Source organism: Schistocerca americana, chromosome X (genome assembly GCF_021461395.2).
Source record: "Schistocerca americana isolate TAMUIC-IGC-003095 chromosome X, iqSchAmer2.1, whole genome shotgun sequence".
NCBI lineage: Eukaryota > Metazoa > Arthropoda > Insecta > Orthoptera > Acrididae > Schistocerca > Schistocerca americana.
The window spans coordinates 825,712,461-825,733,712 of record NC_060130.1 but is presented as its reverse complement, the minus strand read 5'-3'; the positions used below and the strand labels follow the sequence as shown (position 1 = coordinate 825,733,712).

At 36.2% G+C, this 21,252-nt stretch overlaps 1 protein-coding gene across 1 annotated transcript in view; it reads right to left on the bottom strand.

Annotated features, from left to right (window-relative positions):
• Positions 1-21,252, bottom strand: part of LOC124555311 — a 471,119-nt gene that overhangs the window by 45,164 nt on the left and 404,703 nt on the right. Inside the window, exon 22 of the mRNA XM_047129186.1 lies at positions 1,654-1,826. Within this exon, the coding sequence (XP_046985142.1) occupies positions 1,654-1,826 (173 nt within the window). The remainder of the gene's footprint in view (positions 1-1,653; positions 1,827-21,252) is intronic.

Here is a 21,252-nt window from a genome sequence, read left to right as displayed (position 1 = left end):
CCCAGTCACAGTACATTAACTTCACTCATCCTGCACCCACACCACCTTCTCCTACAGTGTCCCTCTTACTCTGTCATATCTCTCCTTCCCAATCTCCTTGTTAAAGTCACTGTGCTCTGCCCACAACTCCCCCTGCTTATGACCAGAATGAGCTCATCTCACTGGTGCCACATTCCTAAGCTGTGCACTTGCTGCATCTCCCTCCCAGTCATCAACCACCCTTCCACAACCCAGTCTCCCTCTCTTCATTTCCTTTCTCGCCTTGCCCACCTCGCCCACTCCATTCAACACATTCCCTCTGCCAAGGTGCAGCACCTGCAAAAAATTGGTGTGTGTGTGTGTGTGTGTGTGTGTGTGTGTGTGTGTGTGCGTATGTGTGTGTGTGTGTGTGGGAGGGTGGGTGGGTGGGTAGGTGCATGCATGCAGCATGTGCTCATGGGTGTACACATGCTCTATAGCTCTGCAAATGATTCATCAGAAAGTTAAGAAAATTCTCAGTCTTGTATACGTGTCTCTCTATAACACAGCACCATTATTAGTCACTAATGTTTTGAAATTATTTTCTGTGCTTTCTATCTTTACTTTTGATAGTACCCTCATAATAAGCAAGCTAAAATGGTGTTCCTGATACAATGTAACTCATCATTTAAAAGTAAGGAACATGAGGGGGAAAATGAACATGTAATCTGCCATTTCAGAGTTTATTGTATGTGCAGTTCACATTAATGATTCTGTGCAATATATATTGAACAGTAAATGTATGAATATTATCAGGATAGCTGAAAAGGAACCTAGAGAGTGATTCACCTCAAAAATCTTTCTGTACTTATTCCTATTTTCTACACTTGTACCTGTTTTAGCTGACATATTTTGGTATTATTTTGAATAATTACAGTTTTGGGGCACTGGGATTTTACTAGCATGGATGAGGAGTTTTTTGCACTCTTTACAGAGTAAAATGAATAATAAGCATTTAACAGAATTTTACAAGTTACTGTGAGGACATTTAAAATTAAAAATGAAACAAGGCTTTCACAGCTGTTATTTGCATCCTTGGCAACTTTCTTTTTAAGGGCATTGGGCTATGATCTCTCTTTCTTTTCCTAACTCTTCCTATTTCTCTCCCTAACATTTCATCTTCCAGTGTAGGAGACATCATCAGAGACTATAAAAATTCAGATAGCAGTAGCAAATTTAAACAGTTTGGTCTGCTGAGCTTGTTCAAATTTGCCACTGTCCTCTGAAATCTTTATAGCCTCTGATGAGGTCTCCAACATTGGAAGATGGAAGGTTATGCAGAGGAGTATGCCTTGGACCATGACCTAATACCTATAAAACAAAAATCTCCAAGTATGAGTTCAGTTTTTCCACTATCTTCCCAGAAATGAATAAAAGAATTACTTCCAGTTTTGGATACCAAATATGTATCATTTGATTTATAAAACATATATTTTATGACATTATTTGATCAAACAATAAATTTTAGTGCAAATTAATAAAATTAAGAAAAGTGACTTGACATGTGAATCAGATCCTGAGTTATGAACAAATCACTTTGGACTGATTTCAATTTCTGTCTCTTATTCACATGCAAATACAATAAAATACTCAAAGAAAATGCACTGCAATACTACAATACGAAGTATTATTTACCTGCTGCACAGTTCCACACTGGGTTCCCATAGGAATTCGTAAAACCAATTGAGATTGCCCACTGCCCATTTCAAAACAAGCTTGTGGATTACCCGTTGCATAGACTCGTCCTTCAAATGGTCCTCCAAATAAAAATGTAATCAACATATCAGCCTGTGTACAGTCAACTCTCACTGAAACCATAGAGAAAAGCTCCTTAAAAAATTTAAATGTATGCACTTGACAAAATTTAATAGGTAAAAATTGAAATAACTAAGAAAGTTAAAAGAGGACAGTAACAAAGATATAATAGACAAGCATAACAAAATAATAGAAAAGCAAGAATGAATATGTTATAAATTTTTGTTTGATAGATGTCATGTATGTCCTACCTCTAAAGTAAAGATGTGACTGTGTGTAATAAAACAGTAAGTTTTAGATCAACATATTTACACAGAATGTAAAGCATTAAGTTTCACCCCATTATACTGCTTTTGTGGAAAAAAGTAACATATCATGACTAAATCATAGCATGTGTTGTAATTCAAAGTATGGAGTGAGTTTGTATATGATACCATGTAGTGGTACATACAGGAACACACTCATAGTGCTGTAGTGAAGCTGGTGCTCCATTACCTTTTCTCTGGCCTTTTTGCATTCTGTTGGATGTGTTCCTGTGTTGTGTAGATGACTGAAATGAGTGCTTTGAAAGACTGTGTTAAGAGCAAGTTTCTAATTTTACAGATGACAATTAAAATGAAAGGAAAGGACTGAGTGAGGTTAGTGCTGATACACCACTTAAAAAGGACCTTGATGAAATTGTGCATATTTGTGTAGTCACCCAGTCAACAACTGCCTGGCTAAAATTCCTGGCCAGTTGATGAATTACCATTGGAAATGGTAAAAGTGTTGATATTTCATGAGGCACTTTCTGGAGAATATAAAACATATTTTCAGTAAGGCACTGTGTAGTTTATGGTGGAAGGTACTTACAAGGGAACCTCCACATCGCACCCCCCTCAGATTTAGTTATAAGTTGGCACAGTGGATAGGCCTTGATAAACTGAACACAGATCAATTGAGAAAACAGGAAGAAGTTGTGTGGAACTGTGAAAAAATAAGCAAAATATACAAACTGGGTAGTCCATGGGCCACATAGGCAACATCATGGACAATGTGAGCTCAGGAGCGCTGTGGTCCCGTGGTAGCGTGAGTGGTTACTGAACAAGAGGTCCTTGGTTCTAGTCTTCCCTCGAGTGAAAATTTTACTTTCTTTATTTTTGCATAGTTATTATCTGTCCGTTTGTTCGTTGACGTCTCTGTTCACTATAATAAGTTTAGTGTCTGTGTTTTGCGACCGCATCGCAAAACCGTGCGATTAGTAGATGAAAGGACGTGCCTCTCCAATGGGAACCGAAAACATTTGATCGCACGGTCATAGGTCAACGGATTCCTCCACAGGAAAACACATCTGATATATTCTATACGACACTGGTGATGGCATGTGTGTCACATGACAGGAATATGTTGTCAACCAACCTAACTTGTACACTTGGTGAATGGGTAAAAAGATTCTTTTACCTTGCCCGATTTAGGTTTTCTTGTGGATGTGATAATCACTCCCAAAAAAGTGATGAAAACATAAGAGTTTGTAACATAAACTGAAAATAAAAAATTAAACTTTTCACTCAATGGAAGATTTGAACCAAGGACCTTTCGTTCCACAGCTGCTCACGTTACCACGAGACCACGGCGCTCCTGCGGTCCCACTGTCCATGATGTTGCCTATCTTCCCATGAACTACTCAGTTTGTATATTTTGCTTATTTTTTCACGGTTCCACACGACTTCTTCCTATTATCTCAATTGATCTGTTTTCAGTTTTTCAAGGCCTATCCACTGTGCCAACTTATAACTAAATCTGAGGGGGGTGCGATGGGGAGGTTCCCTTGTTAGCATCAGTTTTACACATCCCCTATCTTATTCCATTTGCAAACTGGGTGAGGGAAAAATGACTTTCTGTTTGTGTCCTCTCTTTTATAATTCTCACGATATTATATGATATTCTCATGAACTCCACCCAAAATATGTGATGAAAGTGGGGAGACTGATGGACAGTCTACATTAAACACTAGTTATCTAAATTTACCTTACGGGGTTTCATGAGAACAACGTTATTTACTACCAAAGATTCCCATTTAATTTACATGTGCATCTACTCTCAATTTTCTAAGAACTATACTGCCTTTTTTATAATCCTAGTAACATGTGTCTAAATTTTTTTAATGTCTGCTGTCAGGCCTACTTGTTAAGGAATGCAGACACTGGAGCAGTACCTTAAGAATATGTTGAATCAACATCTTCGGTTGGGTTGTTTGGGGGAGGAAACTAGACAGCGAGGTCATTTGTCACATTGGATTAGGGGAGGGCTGGGAAAGAAGTCATCTGTGCCCTTTCAAAGGAACTACCCTGGAATTTGCCTGGAGGCATTTAAGGAAATCGCGGAAAACCTAAATCAGGATGGTCAGACGTGGGATTGAACTGTCGTCCTCCCCAATGTGAGTCCAGTGTGCTAGCCCCTGCACCACCTTGCTTGGTCAACATCTTTGATGTGGTTTCCTTAGAAGAAGGAGTCAACAGTCCCAGAATTCTGCCAAAACCTCTAAGTTCCTGATTCCCCTTCCCTATTACTGATCTCATATGTTTGTTCCATTTTTTACATCTTCATAGTACTACTCCCAGGCATTTAAACGCTGTGGCACATGGCAGAAGTTTACCACTAAGCTTGTAATTAGATAATATTGGATTTTATATCTTGTTTGTGGGCATTATCTTGCAGAAACATAATGACATGGATTAATTTTACAGATTATTTAACATAACTACATTTTTATGTGGGGTTACGCATGGTGTATGTAATAGCGAAAAATATCTTTTATATGAGCATAAGTATGTTACCCTATACCCTATAAATTATTTGTATGAAACAGAAACAGAGTAGTCCAAATAAATATGTTTAGTTTGCTATTAAAGTAAACTTTATTGCCTGTCACAGACTTCTACACCACTGATCAACTGATAAAACAAATTGTTACACCTGCATATTTGTTCTTCATATCTATATATTTGTAGACCTCTACTGCTAGAATTGTAGCATGTAACATGGTAGTGTGTAACCTAACCACATCAGTGTGTGAGAAACATCATGTTTGTAGTCAAGTTTCATATTCAAAGAGTCATTCACACATGGACCATACTCTCCTTCACCATGACAATGCCAGATCGCATGCAAGTACTATAACATCTGCAGCAATCCAATGTCTTGGGTTCACTGTCATCTATCATCCTCCATACAGTCCCAACTTGGCTCCACCGATTTTCATTTGCTTCCAAAACTTAAAGAATACCTTTGAGGACTTCACTTTGACAGTGAGGTTGTGGCTCTGTTGAAAAAGTCGAACATTCTACAGTGACAGTATCAACAAACTGTTCTCTCCTTGGGAGACATGTATTTGTCACCATGGTGATTATGTTGAGAAATATACAGGTAGATATGAATAATGAAGATGCAGAATGTTAGTAACGTTTGTTGTATTTAACAAAGTTTAAGAGTTTCCACATACAAAAATTTGAAGGCATTACTTTTCAACATGTCCTTGTAAAACCTACTTTATTGAAGGTGACTTGTAAGTTAATAAATTTCAGTTGATGAAAATATATTTACATAAACTAATGTTAAAACATGTAACTTCAAAATATGTCTTGAGACAGGTGGCTAAACTTTATCACGGCTGATAACTCCATGTAACTCTTGTAGTATATGTTTGTATATATAAGACTTGCCTGAATACAACAGTCTAGATGACAATATATATAATTCTGAGTACTAGTTTCAGCCAGAATGGGCCATCTTCAAATCTCAAAATTTGTTGCAGAAACTGTTACTACAACAGTTGCTGTGAACTGTTTTTAAATATTATGATGGCCTAGACTGGCTGAAACCAGTCATCAAAAGAAAATAATGTGACATAGAATGTGTTACTCAGACAAGATGAGTACATAGCACAGTGATGTCTTTTAGTTAAGACTTTTATTCTGAAATATGACTATCTCCCTGAATAATACAGGGTTATTCATAAGTACCTCCAGGGATTCAGAAGACGAATGTGTGAAAATGACAACACACACAGAAAAATGAACATATCAGTAGACGGATTTTACAGATTTTTAACATAATTAAATTTTTGCATGATGGTACATATAGTAAAGGAAACAAAAGAAAAATTTGGAATAGGTATTAAAATCCAGGGAGAAGAAATAAAAACTTCGAGGTTTGCCGATGACATTGTAATTCTGTCAGAGACAGCAAAGGACTTGGAAGAGCAGTTGAACGGAATGGACAGTGTCTTGAAAGGAGGATATAAGATGAACATCAACAAAAGTAAAACGAGGATAGTGGAATGTAGCCGAATTAAGTCGGGTGATGCTGAGGGAATTAGATTAGGAAATGAGACACTTAAAGTAGTGAAGGAGTTTTGCTATTTGGGGAGCAAAATAACTGATGATGGTCGAAGTAGAGAGGATATAAAATGTAGACTGGCAATGGCAAGGAAAGCATTTCTGAAGAAGAGAAATGTGTTAACATCGAGTATAGATTTAAGTGTCAGGAAGTCGTTTCTGAAAGTATTTGTATGGAGTGTAGCCATGTATGGAAGTGAAACATGGTCAATAAATAGTTTGGACAAGAAGAGAATAGAAGCTTTCGAAATGTGGTGCTACAGAAAAATGTTGAAGATAAGGTGGGTAGATCACGTAACTAATGAGGAGGTATTGAATAGGATTGGGGAGAAGAGATGTTTGTGGCACAACTTGACTAGAAGAAGGGATCGGTTGGTAGGACATGTCCTGAGGCACCAAGGGATCACAAATTTAGTATTGGAGGGCAGCGTGGAGGGTAAAAATCGTAGAGGGAGACCAAGAGATGAATACACTAAGCAGATTCAGAAGGATGTAGGTTGCAGTAGGTACTGGGAGATGAAGGAGCTTGCACAGGATAGATTAGCATGGAGAGCTGCAGCAAACCAGTCACAGGACTGAAGACCACAACAACAACAACAACAACAACAACATATAGTATATATAATAGTGGAAAATGTCTTCAATATAAGCATTAGTATGTTATCCTTTTACTCTATATATTCTATAAATTACTTATATGAAAAGGGTATAACAGAGCAGTCAAAATAAATACATTTAGTTTGCATTTAAAGTAAATTTTACTGTCTGTCAAGGCCTTATACGCCACTGGGCAACTGACAAAAAAATTGTTATGGTTTTTTTTAAATGCAAAATCAGCTTAACTCGCCAAATTTCAATTCAAAATATACACCAGCACACAGTTGCACTAGGGGACAGGCATGTCAGAACATTTAAACAAATCATCTGCTACATAGTGTCACAGCTGCAGATACGCAACCCGATGAACAGGAATTGGCAAGCCATCCCAGGCAAGTCATGTCAGTGAATCCATGAATTACACGCATGTATCGATGTCTACCTTGTCACAAATGAAGCCCATATTGAGCAACTGAAATGTAGAAATGCTCTATACATTGATATCTATGTCTTTTAGTTTTTTCACAGTTTTCTTCTGAAACCTTGGAGGTACTTACAAATAACCCTACATTACGTAAATCAACTAATAAATGGAAATAGCTGAAATATATTAACTTATTGGCTTAATTGTTACTGTGGCTTGGTATGATAAAGAGTACTAAGGTTACTGCTCTTAGTTAATTAAGAAGTCCCAGAATGTTTTCTTTGAGTTCAGTTTCTTATCCTCTGAAAACGAGAAAATTTCCTTTTATTAAAACAGTGAGATGTGAAAAAACTGATCATTTTTCCTTACAAAATGATTAAAGGAAAAGACTTCAACTTGACTAAGCCTTTTTTCTAAACTTTTTGAACATTTTGTTTGGTATTGCCTTCTGTGCTACTTGACTCAATATTCTAAACAATAATTAAGACATGATTTCTATGAATATTTGCTAGTATGAGTTATCATTTATGACTTTTTTCATCCACATTAAAAATAATAAGCAACATTAACTTACTCTACAGTTGATTGCAGTACCTCTTGAGTCTTGATTAACTGTATTTTATATACATTTGAGCATGTTAGTTTATGGAATCACGTTCACACTTCTAGGCTTTTTAATATTTTTTGTGATGTAATATGCAATAGCATTTTTTTCAGTTCACAACTGTAATGAGATCCTCAATTGTTATAGCTGTTATATATATTTCCTTTTCCCATTTAAAGCTTGCTTTAAACTTGGTTTCCAATACACTACTTTAATCATGTACAATTTCATACGGAATGGGTGTGCTCAGTGGCTGTGTTTATTAAAACTGGCAGATGTACAGCAGTATTATTTACAATTACTAATAAAAAATTTATTACACCATGCAGAGTATATTATGTGTTGATTTTATGTGACAAGTTTAAATTGAATGCTGGGCTGGTATTTGGACCCAGATTCCCACTTTTCACAGGCAATGCACTAACGATCACTCCATCTTAGAATAGCTTATAGACTGACTCAGAGCTTCAACTTGTTATAAGCTCCTTCTCTTTCCTTTCAAACTCTGAAGATGACCTCCCAAATAGTTATGTTTAGCAATAACCATGTTGTCTAAGGCTCTTACATTACTCCTAGAATAAATTTTCTTTATCCACAACCACTAAAAAATATTGATTAGTACCTATAATATCTATAGTGTGTCCCAGAAATGTTGCAACAAATTTTGAGGGGGTTGTAAAGGGTGTCTTGAGGAACAAATTGAGGATAGGAACCCATCAAAGTTATAAGCCCTGGTGCCTGCCACTAGCCCATCCATTCAGCATCATATGTGACTTTACATGCTGATGGACCATAGGCAGAACATTTCACAACTTGGTCATTACTCAGTGATCATGACTGATTGCCACAATCACCAGTGGAGAAGGTGGAGCTAGCTGCTGCTCTCATGAAACACTATGACAGTTTTGGAGATGGGTTTCCGTCCACAGCTTATTTTTCTCCTGGAAACCTCTAAAATCTCAATTGTTTCTCAGTATAGAAGAGAAATATAAACCATAGATGGAAACCCCTGTCCAAAACCATTGTCCACCAAGGCAACAGAGCATTGCATTCATAGGAGACAATGCCTGTTATTACTATAAACAAGACTTGGCAGTTGTTATTACTGCCTTCTAACTTGTACATTCCATGCCTTCTGACTTGTATGTTTCTATGTCATCCTTTACCCATCTGAGTGATTTAACCATCTTTGAAATACTTATTACACTACCCCCTTTACTTTATCCTTCCTCTAGATTCCAACGCAGTTATCATAACTTATAAGATCTTCAGTCATTACATCTTCAATTATTCCACATACTTGTGAGCCCTGTTTTGACTGCTCCTATTACAGAGCTGTAAGATTAGACCTAGCAATGCTAATGAATTTTGAAGACATATACTACCAAAAGAAGTGGTGTCAAAGTACTTTGACAAAAAAAGAAGAGTCCAGAACCTTAAAATATCTTTTAGCAGTATTAGCAATATCAACGCATTGTCAATAATGTATGCTACCAACAGGCTGATACTTCATATGAACTGCAATTTAAAAAATACAAATTTCATTAACTGCTATTGACTCTCATTAACAACATACTTGTAAAATAGGCTCTGAGATGTAAGTAGAGTCCTGAAACTGAAAATACTGAATATGACATTTGTTGTGAAAATTCACATCCCACTATGACCTCAAACTTAAATTTTTGAGCTAAGTTTAACTGACAAAAATTATAACATTTATAGAATCTGGTAGAATGAATGATTAAAAACAATAAACATTTGTTCACAATTTTAAAATATCAATTACATGACTAGATTACAGTATTTACAAAAGGTAGGCATAAAATAGCCCCCCACCCCTAATTGTTATTGCTAGGCTTAAATGAGTTTAATTTAATTGCTTCTGTTTTAGAGTTTCTCATATACAACTGTCTGAAAACAAGAACGCAATAGTTTTCTATGTGACAACAGTTCAGTTCATTAATTACTTACAGAATCAAAAAATATTAAACCACTATTTTTATACATTTTGTATATTTATTATTTACATACAACTGCTTTGGCAAGTACTAATTGTGCTGTACTATTTTTGTTCACATGAAGGACAGATTAAATAATCTGGCCGAGTGAGATGGCACAGTAGTTAGCACTTTCGACTTGCATTCAGGACAATGATTGTTCAGACCCACGTCCTGCCACCCCCAATATGACTAGAATGGGTAAATATATGAAGGTGCAGTTTTTGTTAAAACCTAGCACATTTTATTATATATGCAAGTAAAGTTTAGCATTTATTGCTGCCAAATTATGACAACTTTGTTTTTTTGGAAATGGAATTATATAGTTTAGTCTATGACTATGGAAAGAGCATTTAACATTATTTCTATGTCCTACCATGTGTGAAACGTACTCAGATAACAAATAAGAAGGTAATATTGTCAAGAACCACTGTCCCACCATCAAGAGAAGAGGCTCCACAAATGTCTGCCTTCTGTACCAAATAGAGGTGAACACGTAACTCAGATGTGATTTGTGCATTAACCTGTGTGCTTCAATCCCATCATTTTGCGCTCTCTTGCTGTACTGATCAGCCAAATTACTCACAAAGCATTTCAGACTTGCACAATGTATGTGATAGTTGAAAAAGTGGATATTGGTTTCATTTATGGCAAATGTTGCCAAACCATTGCAGCAGTAATGTGATGCAAGGTGTTCTGATTGTGCCAAGCTCTTACAATCTCAATAAAATCTTCTCAGTTTACATGAGGTGTCCTTCAAATAAAACAATCGAGCTTTCAATAGCTTTCTCCGCCTTTGTCATCAGGATTAAAATCACTGACTGCCAAGGTTGGCATGATGTTCTGCTTATGTAGATACACTGACAGCATTTGGAACCTTCCAGGGAAGGCCAGAGTGACACATGCATTGAAGGAAAGATGGACAGCTTGAAGTATTGAAAATTATTCTCTCCCGTTTTTTCAGAATTTGCAATTTCAATTACAAGTAAACAGCCCTTTTTTAAAGTTTTGTCCCTAATTTGCCTTGAGGTTCCTGAAGGCTCATATAAAGCTGCAGAAACTGTAGTCCACTGTTATTTATCACTAACACTGTTGTATATGAATATGTCTAGAATCTACAAATTTGTCTATAGTTCTACCTATCAATGACATCTCCTCTACACATTTACTTGAAGTAATCTTCATAATTTTGTGATTTCCTTTAATGTACGTTCTCTGAATCTATTTAACCAGGTTGAAGAAGTCTGGAATTCAGTAATATTCACCTCACTTCAGTTCAGAGGGTCTAGTCTTGTATATTTCCCTCAGTTATAATGCACTGACTGTCACACTTTTGCACATTTCATTTTGGAGCATATTTTCTACTGTTTGCAAATCTTCTTTCCATTTATACAATTCATGTTCAGGTTCTATGAAATTAAACTGGCTTTGCAGACATCTTAACTTTAAGCATTTTCTTCCTCCTGCCATTAACAAAAATGCTCTAGTCTTAAATAGCACAACAGTCATCATTCAAACCACAATTGACAGAAACATCAAAGTTATTTCTTTTTTCTTCTAATGTTTCCACAATTTGTAACGAAATGTCATGATCATTCAAATGAATATCCAAGAAATTAACTAATAAATAACACTTACATATAGGTCTTCAGGAGCAAGTAATTTTGATTGTATAACCCACCATTCATATTTTATCTTTGCAAGGATGAAAACATTAATTGGATACAACATTACTGTGAAACTCTGGAACCCGCACAAAGATAGATGCTGTTAGCAAGCGTATATGAAGAAAGCATTAAAAAAATTCCATTTTATCTTCATTGTTAACACATAGTGATAGTGCTAAGGCAACTGCTAATTATCATGGATATTAAATGAGTTGCAAATTTGAGCAAATAATAATTGTGACCAACTGGCAGTGAACCTATCAATGGGAACTAAAAGTAGCTTTACCAATTGTATTGTGCTGTGTTATCTATTTACCAATATCTCATCAATCATGGATATGTGCCTGGCATGTTGAACATGCACTGTCTGCTACAGGTGTGGTATGCATGTACTTTTCTCCATCAGCCTGGCAATTTACAAATTTGGGAATTTCCAACATTTGTTTTAAAAACACTTCCAGTGTGTCTTAGCACCTAAAATTTTGACACTGTGTTTCTTTCTGTTAATTCTTTTGTATAAAGGAATTCAAGACAGGCTTTGACATGTCATATGGTGAGAGCCACAAATATCATATGTTAATGGCCAACAGCATAGATGCTGTCATAGGTATTATATGCTAATGGGCAATGGCAATAGATGCTGCCATAGATATTTTGATATTAGATTGGCATCATAAAGACATCTGTGGTACCAGTTTTAGAACCTTGATGGTAACAAAAAAAATCTTTAACAGATGCTCAATGAAGCCATCCTAGAAAATGACCTCACCAGGAGTGAGGTCCCCACTTAGGGTGGACAATATAGGTTGTCATTTGACTTGAAAAAGGAAAGGAAGGAATGGACATGTAAATGTGAGAGTTATATATATCTTCATGATAGGGTACAAATAATTGAGACTAGTGTATATATTCTATTTTTCAGGACAGTGGATCATACATGTCCCATCCATGCATTGGAAATGGAAATGCCGTGTGGCTAGGGCCTCCCAGCGGGTAGACTATTCGCCTGGTGCAAGTCTTTCAAGTTGACGCCACTTCTGCAACTTGCGAGTCAACGGGGATGAAATGGTGATAAGGACAACACAACACCCAGTCTGTGAGCGGAGAAAATATCTGACCCAGCCGGAAATTGAACCCGGGTCGTTAGGTATGACATTCTGTGACACTGACCACTCAGCTACCAAGGGCTGATTGGGATATAGTGGCCCAGGGAGGAAGTATACATTGATGAAATGAGCAAAATACAGAAACAGCAGTTGGGTATGTGAGTGAGGCTCCATTGGCCTCAGTGCCACATAAAAGGTATATAGTTCCATTAAAAAATCAAATTTGGTGTCGTAATTTGGGCTCAGAATGACCACACATAGGGAAATCAATGAGTGGTTTACAGTACGGTTTCAACATTAAATTTAACAAAAATGCAAAACCAAAACCAGCAAAAGCATTTCAGAACATTATTGACCATGAAACCAATAAATTTAGCTAGAAAAATGATATTCAATATCCTGATGACAGGAACATTCAATTCATTGAATCAATTAATTCTTCCTGATATTAGGTAAAAATGCAGAGACAGAAATGTACCAACAAAATAGATATGTTACATTACTCAAACACTCACTGCACAATCATCACCAGACATCAGTCTTGCCAAACAAACTGTTAAAGAAATCACTAGGTCATTGAAAACCATTAAATCTCCTGGTTATGATATTTCAACCAAAGTACTAAAATCTAGTGTTGACTTAGTAGTGACACACTTGAGTTATGTTTGTACATAAAACCCCTACATTATCCGCTATAACTTAGCAAAAACTGCAAGTGACTCCTCATTACAGATTCAATTCCCTCTGCCAGCATTCTCAAAATTTTTTGAGAAGGCAGTTTACAAAGCAATATTGACCTATCTGGTAATCACAGCTTAGTTTGCTTTTGTGAAGGATTTTCTACATAGAATGCAATATATGATCTCACAAACTCAGTTTAGAAATAAATACGAAAACTTGCCCTGTTGGCATTTTATGTGAACTTGCCATGGCCTTAGATTGTGTATTTCATAAAATTCTATCATGGAAACTAAAATTCTATGGCATTAAAGGCACCATTCCCCTTGCATGGATGCGGTTATATCTCAACAACAGAAAACAGTGCATCACATTAACGTAAGTCTAAATTCAGAGGGGGAGGGGGAGACCATTATATATGGAATTCCACAAGGTTCAGTGATTGAGCTGCTCCTGTTCTTGACCTATACAGATGACTGACTTGGACAATAGAGGACTCTTCAAAAACAGTGAAATTTTTTTATGTTGATGACTACACAAACACATCCATGCCAGATATAGCAAGTAAAAAAAATGGAACAGGGTTACTACAGATTAAAAGCAAAAAGCTTCATTCTTGAACTTACAAAGGCGCACTTTATGCAGTTCCAAACAAATAAAATTGTCTTATGGGAACCAGAAGTAAAACTCAATGGGAACACACATGATGAGACTTAATGTATCTAGGCATCCAGATGGACAACCGAGAGGGCACAAGCATGAGAATGCCATTTACATGTTCACTCAGCAGATTTTGCAAACAAAGGAAATAGCAACAGTTGGTATTTTCTGTGACCTACCTATGACATTTGACTGTGGAATCACAGCAATGCCCTGCATAAATTGAAGTGTTATGGGACTGATGGTGTAGCCAACCAATGAATAATGTCAATTTTTTTAAACATCCTTAGGCCCACTATTATTCCTCATTTGTGTAAATGATCTTCCATCTTATATAAAAAAGCAGAATTAGTTCCTCTTGCAAATGACACTAGTACTGAAATCAGTCCAAGCATTCATGCAAATTAATGATAAACAAAGGTCTTTAAAGTATCATTAACTGATTTTCTGTGAATGATCTTACCCTCAACTTTTTTTTAAAAAAAAAAAAAAAAAAAAAAAAAAAACCGTATTCAGTTCTGCACATATAGGGATACTTCACCAGTGATAAATGGGGTAACTCATATTAAAGAAAGAATGTCTTCACTGCACAAAAAAGTGCAGTAAAATAACATGTGGTGCTCACCCATGACATTGGGCATTCTGACTACTGCTTCACAGTACATTTATTCCCTTGTAAAGTTTGTTGCAAATAATTCAGTACAGTTCAAAAGGAAGAACAATGCACATAATTACAATACCAAAACAAAAAATGATGTTCACTACCCAACATTAAGGTTGTCTTTAGCATGAAAAGGGGTACACATTGCTGTAACAAAAATTTTTGATCACTTGCTCAGTGATACAAAATGTCAGACAGACAGTAAAGTAAAAGTTGGAACCAAAACTGAGAATATTTTTCCATGACAACTCCTTGTACTCCAGAGAAGAATTTCTATTACTGTATTGTATAAAAGGTGGTGGGTAGGACTTACTAAATCACAACGTCTGTATATCTTTTTTTCTTCTTGAAGAAAAAAAAAAAGATAAAAAACTTAGAAATGTTCACAATGTAACTATATGTACAAGTTAATTTGCAATGTGAATGTATAATGACTTATTTCGTATTATTATGATCTATCATACAAAACAATTTATGGAACATGAAGCTAACTAACTAGCCAACCTGATAACTCAGTTCTTCCATTTTTATAGTTAAAAATTTCTCTCATAGTTTTAACTTGCTGACAGGATTGCTAGCATGCCTTCAGGGTTTTTTGTCCTGTGGTACAATCTTCATGTGTAACACAATTAAGATCAAGTGAGCATAAAGAATATTTTGTAAAATTGATAGCTGAACATTGTGCATAAGACTTTTCATGAGTTAGGGATTCTTACACTTATGTACTGATACATTTACCACCTAATCAAATTCATGGTTGACAAGAAGAAGAATGATTTTAGGATGAACTGTGCATTTCGGTACCTCAATACTAGGAGGAAAAATAATTTCTATGTTGACAGTGTGGATTTTTTTATTATGGAGCAAATGTCTATAACAGACTGAGGACAAATGTCAGGCAAGAAATGGAAAATCCCCAGATAGTCAATAAACAAAGCAAAAGGGTACCTTATCAGCACATTCCTTCAGCAATTTATCAGAATATATGCTCAAGGGGGATGTTAATTCTGCTTAACTAATGTCAGCATTGCTGCATCCATGGCTTGCGCCTTGCCTAAGAATTAAGCAATGTGGTTTGAACATAACCATCTTTCACTGATATGAAAGGGAGAGTTTGTTTTAGCTGTGAGAAGTCACTGAGGTACTCTTGGCTGGAGAAGATGAGAAGTTCAGTTACTAATTCCTTGGTGTAAAGTTAACTTGGAGTTTATGCAATATGGCTTGAACATTACAGTGTCTACTGAAGTCCTTTACTGCTTACTCAGAGTAAAAATTATGAGTCTTGAGCTACCACTGAACAGTTAAGTCCTTGATAGTGGCTTGACAGGCAGCCTAGTGCATGTTGAAGTCTGACTGTCAGCTGCAGCTCCAACTTCTTTGCTGCCCATGATGTATCTCTTGACTGTCTCTCTGCTGACATTCTGATGTCCTCTTCACTCCAACCCTCCTGCCTTGGCAGTGCTCTGAGGCTGTTTTGAACCGGAGAGATGCTATTATACCTGTTGATGGTTGATGACATAATGCCAATTCTTCTGCCTTTATTGGCCATCAATGATGTTATGGAATTCCTTCCTGACACCTTGTTTCTTCTCTCTAAAACTACAACCATACACTGCAAACCACTTTGACATGCTTGTCATAGATGGTACAAATTTTCTTCATGGTAATAATGATCTCAGTAGCCTTGGAAAGACAGACAGCTGCTAAAGCATTCTATTAATTTAGAGCAAATGGATTCATGCTGAACAAAAACAAAACCAAGTAGATGATATTTACCATAAAAGACAAGTGTCCCTCACATGATTCAAGTTATGTTACATTTTTGCTCTACAACATGACAATCGTGACCTTAGTACCCGTTTCACCAAACAAGCCATATGGATTGTTCCTCCAGACACCTGTTTCTCAGAACTCTGCAGGTGGGAACTAGCACTACAACATGTCCTTGGTTCTCACCATCCACCTGGCATTAATTTGCATTAATTTCTTCCACCACAGCATTTGTTCACAGTAACTACTCTTTGCTTCACTCCATTTTAGTTTTCTACTCTTCCTTTGTCTTATCCATCTATCTTTAACCAGTCCCATCCCACCTCTGTTGTTTACAATGTGCTTAGCTTTTCGTTCTTATTAACTCATGCATGATGTTTAAGCAGTAATCTCTGTCTGTGTATTACCATGTCTACCTTTAAGCTCTCAGGTTTCCAAATCTTGTCCAATGCAGCCCCCAACAATCAGTCTTTCCTTTTCATTCCATGCAGTAAGTCTCCCCTGACCCATAGCTCTAGGTGACATTCCCAAAATCTACCCCTTTCCTGGACCTCTCCAGTTTTTTCCTTCACCCCTCTTACTTCCCCTTCAACCCTTCTGCCTGAAGGAGGAGCCACTGGCTCCTCCGAAACCTTGCCAATTACAACTGCCTTTTATGTGTGTATTCTGCCACTGCTTGGTGAGTAGATTTAATTAATTAATTAAATTATTTTGTCAATAGTTGATTGTTCTCATTGTAATTTTGTAATTTTAAACCTATATTACTTTTGAATCATCAGTTGTATTTTACTATGTGTATGACGCTTTACTGTTGCTGTACTGGGCTACTGACAATAAAAATATCATTAGTATTATTTATTAGGGTCTCTGACATTCTATTCATGGGTGGAATGTGGGAAGAAAGCCTGCTTCCATGCCTCCTCATGCATGGTAATAAGCCAAATCTAGTCTTTGTGGCTCTTACAAGAGCAATCTCTATGGGGCTGTAGTATTCCTAGATTTCTCATTTAATAATGGTTCTTCAAACTTTGTTAAGTAGAATTTCACAGAAATATTTATGTCTGTCTTCAACCATCTGCTATTCAGATTATTCAGCATTTAAGTGACAATGTTCTATGAGTCAAATAAAATCTGTGGCCACTTGTGCTACCATTCTTTGCATACATTCAGTATCACCTGTTAACCTTATTTTGCATAAGTCTCATACATCAGTACTCCAGGCTGGATGGAACAAATGTTTCATGAGCAATATCCTTTGTACACTAACTGCATTTTCTTCCATTTGCCATGTACAACATTTGAACTCAAGACATTTATCAAGATCAGACTGAATATTTATGTAGGCTTTTTCAGACAGTACTTCCTCATAGACAACTGTGTCATCTTCAAAAAGTATGAGGTTATCATTAATATTGTCTGTAGATCATTAAATAAAACATGAACAGCAAGGGCCCAGCACGCTAACCTGGGCACTCCCGAAGTTACTTCTGCATGTCAGTGACTCTCCTCCCAGAGAGCAAACTGTGTCATTCCTATCAAGAAATCCTCAATCCAATCACAAAGTTCATTTAATACCCAATATGATCATACATTTGTTAATAAGTATTTGTGTGACACCAACCTGCATGGCTTTTGGAAATCAAGAAATAACTATAGCAACTTGATTGCCATGTTCTTTTGCTTATGTCAAGCTAGAAAAGTGTAAATTGGGTTTCAAATTACTGATGTTTACAGAATCCATACTGTTTGGCACAGAGGAGGCTGATCTGTCATAAAATGCCTCATTACATTTCAACTCAGAATTCTACAACAAATGGATGTCAAGAATATTGGGTGGTAGTTTTGTAGATCATTCCTGCTATAATTCTTGTGAATGGGTGTGACCTGTGCTTCCTTCTAACTACTGGTCACAGTATTTTGTTTGTGGGATACACAGTGTATTATAGTTATGAAGGGTACTAATCAAGTGGCAGTATCTCTATAAAATATTACAGGAATCCATTACACACTGATGCTTTATTTCATGTAAGTGATTTGTGCTTTTCCTCAGTAACACTGACATTAGTACATGTGCTGCTCATTTTTGTAAAACAGCAAGAATTAAACTGGGATATTATTCCTGAACCTTGCCTTGGAAAGAAACTTTTAAAAATGGAGTTCAGCATTTCTGCTTTCGCTCTGCTAATCTCAATTTCACTTTCTAAGCCACACATGAGTGTCTGGAAATTAACTTTGGAGCCTTAATATATGACTAGAATTTTTTTCAGTTCTGTGAGACATTTTGATAGTATTCTGCTATGGTAGTCATTGGCGGCTTCATGCAGTGCCGTTTTGCTGCAGTAATTGCTGTTCTTTGTAAGTTTCTTTGTGGGGGCTGCATACCATGGTGGGTCTATCCCACCACAAACTGTTCTACTACGTGCATATCAACCCAGTGCTTGGTCAACTATTCTTAAGCCACAGTTGCTTTACATGCTCCCCCCTAGAGCTAAATCATTCAAGTTCCCTCTTGTGATATGACATCCAGATTTGAGGATGAGAGGAACCCACCGGTTGTAAGGATGAAGGGAAATATTCCTCTTACCTTCACAGTCTGTGTGCTCTTATGAACAGAACAGTTTTCTGTGTCTGTTTTGTTTGTATTTATCAACAGTCACAGCCCTCATACGGTGGTCCTTTATGGACTAAATATTCATGTGTGCCTTTATGGACTAAATATTCATGTGTGTCTCTGTCATCCTGGGGTCTGAATAAACTGTCCTCCTTTCTAACCTTAATTTCCTGGGGAAGGAACTACTAGTTCTGAAAATTAGGAACATTTTTTGCACTTTTAAATGTATCTAGAATTTTGCTCCCAGAAGATAACTGCTGCTGAGACATTCTGCCTCTTTGTAATATTATAGTTTTCTAAAGTGAACTTTCCCTTCGATGAAAGTTACATAAATTCTTTGTTAGAAATATCAAATAAACAGTGACTGAATTATGTAAGAGGGGGAGCATATGCTTGTTTCAGAGTAGTGTGTGCTAAAAAGTAATGTCTCCCACTTTTTTATTCTGTTCTTGATGTCGGTTGAAGTATTACATGTCACACATATTACTTGGTCAACTTTCCTGCTTCATTGACACCAGTTGCAACCCCCTGGCACTACAGGGCTCTGAACTGTGGCATGTAACATGGTGGTGTGTAATGTAACTATATCAGTGCATGAGCAACAGTGTGATGTAATTGAGTTCCTGGCTGCAGAAGATATTTGTCTACACATGGAACACCCACTCCTTCAGCATGACAATGCCAGACTACACATGAGCACTGTCATATCTATGAGAATCTGATGCCTCGGGTTCACTGTCATCAGTCATCCTTTACACAGTCCAGACTTAGCCCCATCTGATTTTCATCATCTCCAAAACCTAATGAACCGCTTCGAGAACTACACTTCGATAGTGATGAAATGGTTCAATCTGAGGTGAGGTTATGGCTCTGTGAACAAAGTCAAACATTCTACAGTGACAGTATCAACAAACTGGTCTCTCATTGGGAGAAATGTATTCATCACAACAGTGACTTTGTTGAGAAATGAGTATGTAGACATGAAGGATAAAGATGTAGAATGTTAATAACATTTGTTTTATTTAAAAAGCTTTAAGCGTTTTCACATAAAAAATTCAGAAGCCTTACTTTTCAGCATGTCTTTGCATAAAGCAATCTAGAGGTAATATTCAGTGGCTACAACTGTTTGTTCTTCTACACAGTTGTTGTTGAGACTTCAAGGGTCATAATGCCACAACTCACCATAAGATAGCATTGCAGTTTGGAATTTCACACAAGCTGTTCTAATGGAACTGGAGCACACAGTGTAAATACTCTAAGAAATGTTTAATATGCCCTAAAACATTGCATCAGTTTATATGGCACCCCATTCTGAAATTCAAAATACAGAAAAATCTTAATATAAACAAATTTCATTAAATTTATTACATAAATTCCACCACGAGCAAGCATAAAACCAGTCCTCAAAGAATGATATATATTTCAATCCTGTACTTATATTTTAAAATCTCTTTTGTAGCTAAGATATTCATTTTAAATAACTGAAGAGACTTACAGGGAAGACAGAAGTTCTGTTGAAGTGAAATATGTGAGTAGTCTCATTAACAACAGAGTCTCTTCATCCATAAGAAACAAAAAATAATACTTTTAAGAAAAAATTTAAGTAAACACTATTTGAAACACTTTTTATGGTGTTAGTATTAACTACATGGCTTCACTTTCTTTGGTACATACATATAACAGCTGAAAAGTTGAAAATCATGTTTAATTAATTTCACGTATATAAAGATAAATATGAAATGTTCACCTTTACATAGTTGTCATTTTTCTTTTCCCACAATGGTGTTTATTATGTGTACTTCATATGGTATAATTTTGTATTTGTATAGTAGAATAAATGTTATGGATTGTGCTATAGGTTAGAAGAAATTCACTAGTGGTGAGCTTGGTATTTATGAATTGATTATTGACTTCTCCTGCATCTTTCATGTTTGTACACCACTGAATGCTGCTCCCAAAGAATACACAAATCATTAAATATAATTATATAATAAGCCATGATTGTATGGCCAAGGATGTCTCATTTGAATAAAATGTTTTATTTATTACTGAACTATATTGAGCATTTGGTCATTGTCATACACATGTTACCAACAGTCTGTTCATCCAATCTCTTTTAACAGTGATGAAAAAATTTTGTAAAAAATGCTTACCATTTTAATTTAGGATGGTTTGAATGTATAATTAGAATGATTTATTGGAAACTAATGGCACATTACCAGTGTAGAAATTTTAATGTAATGCAAAGTTGTTGTCATTGTAATTTTTGTATTATTCAAAGGAGATTATTAAAGTCAGTTTCTGTTTATGACGTAGGTAGGATGTTCA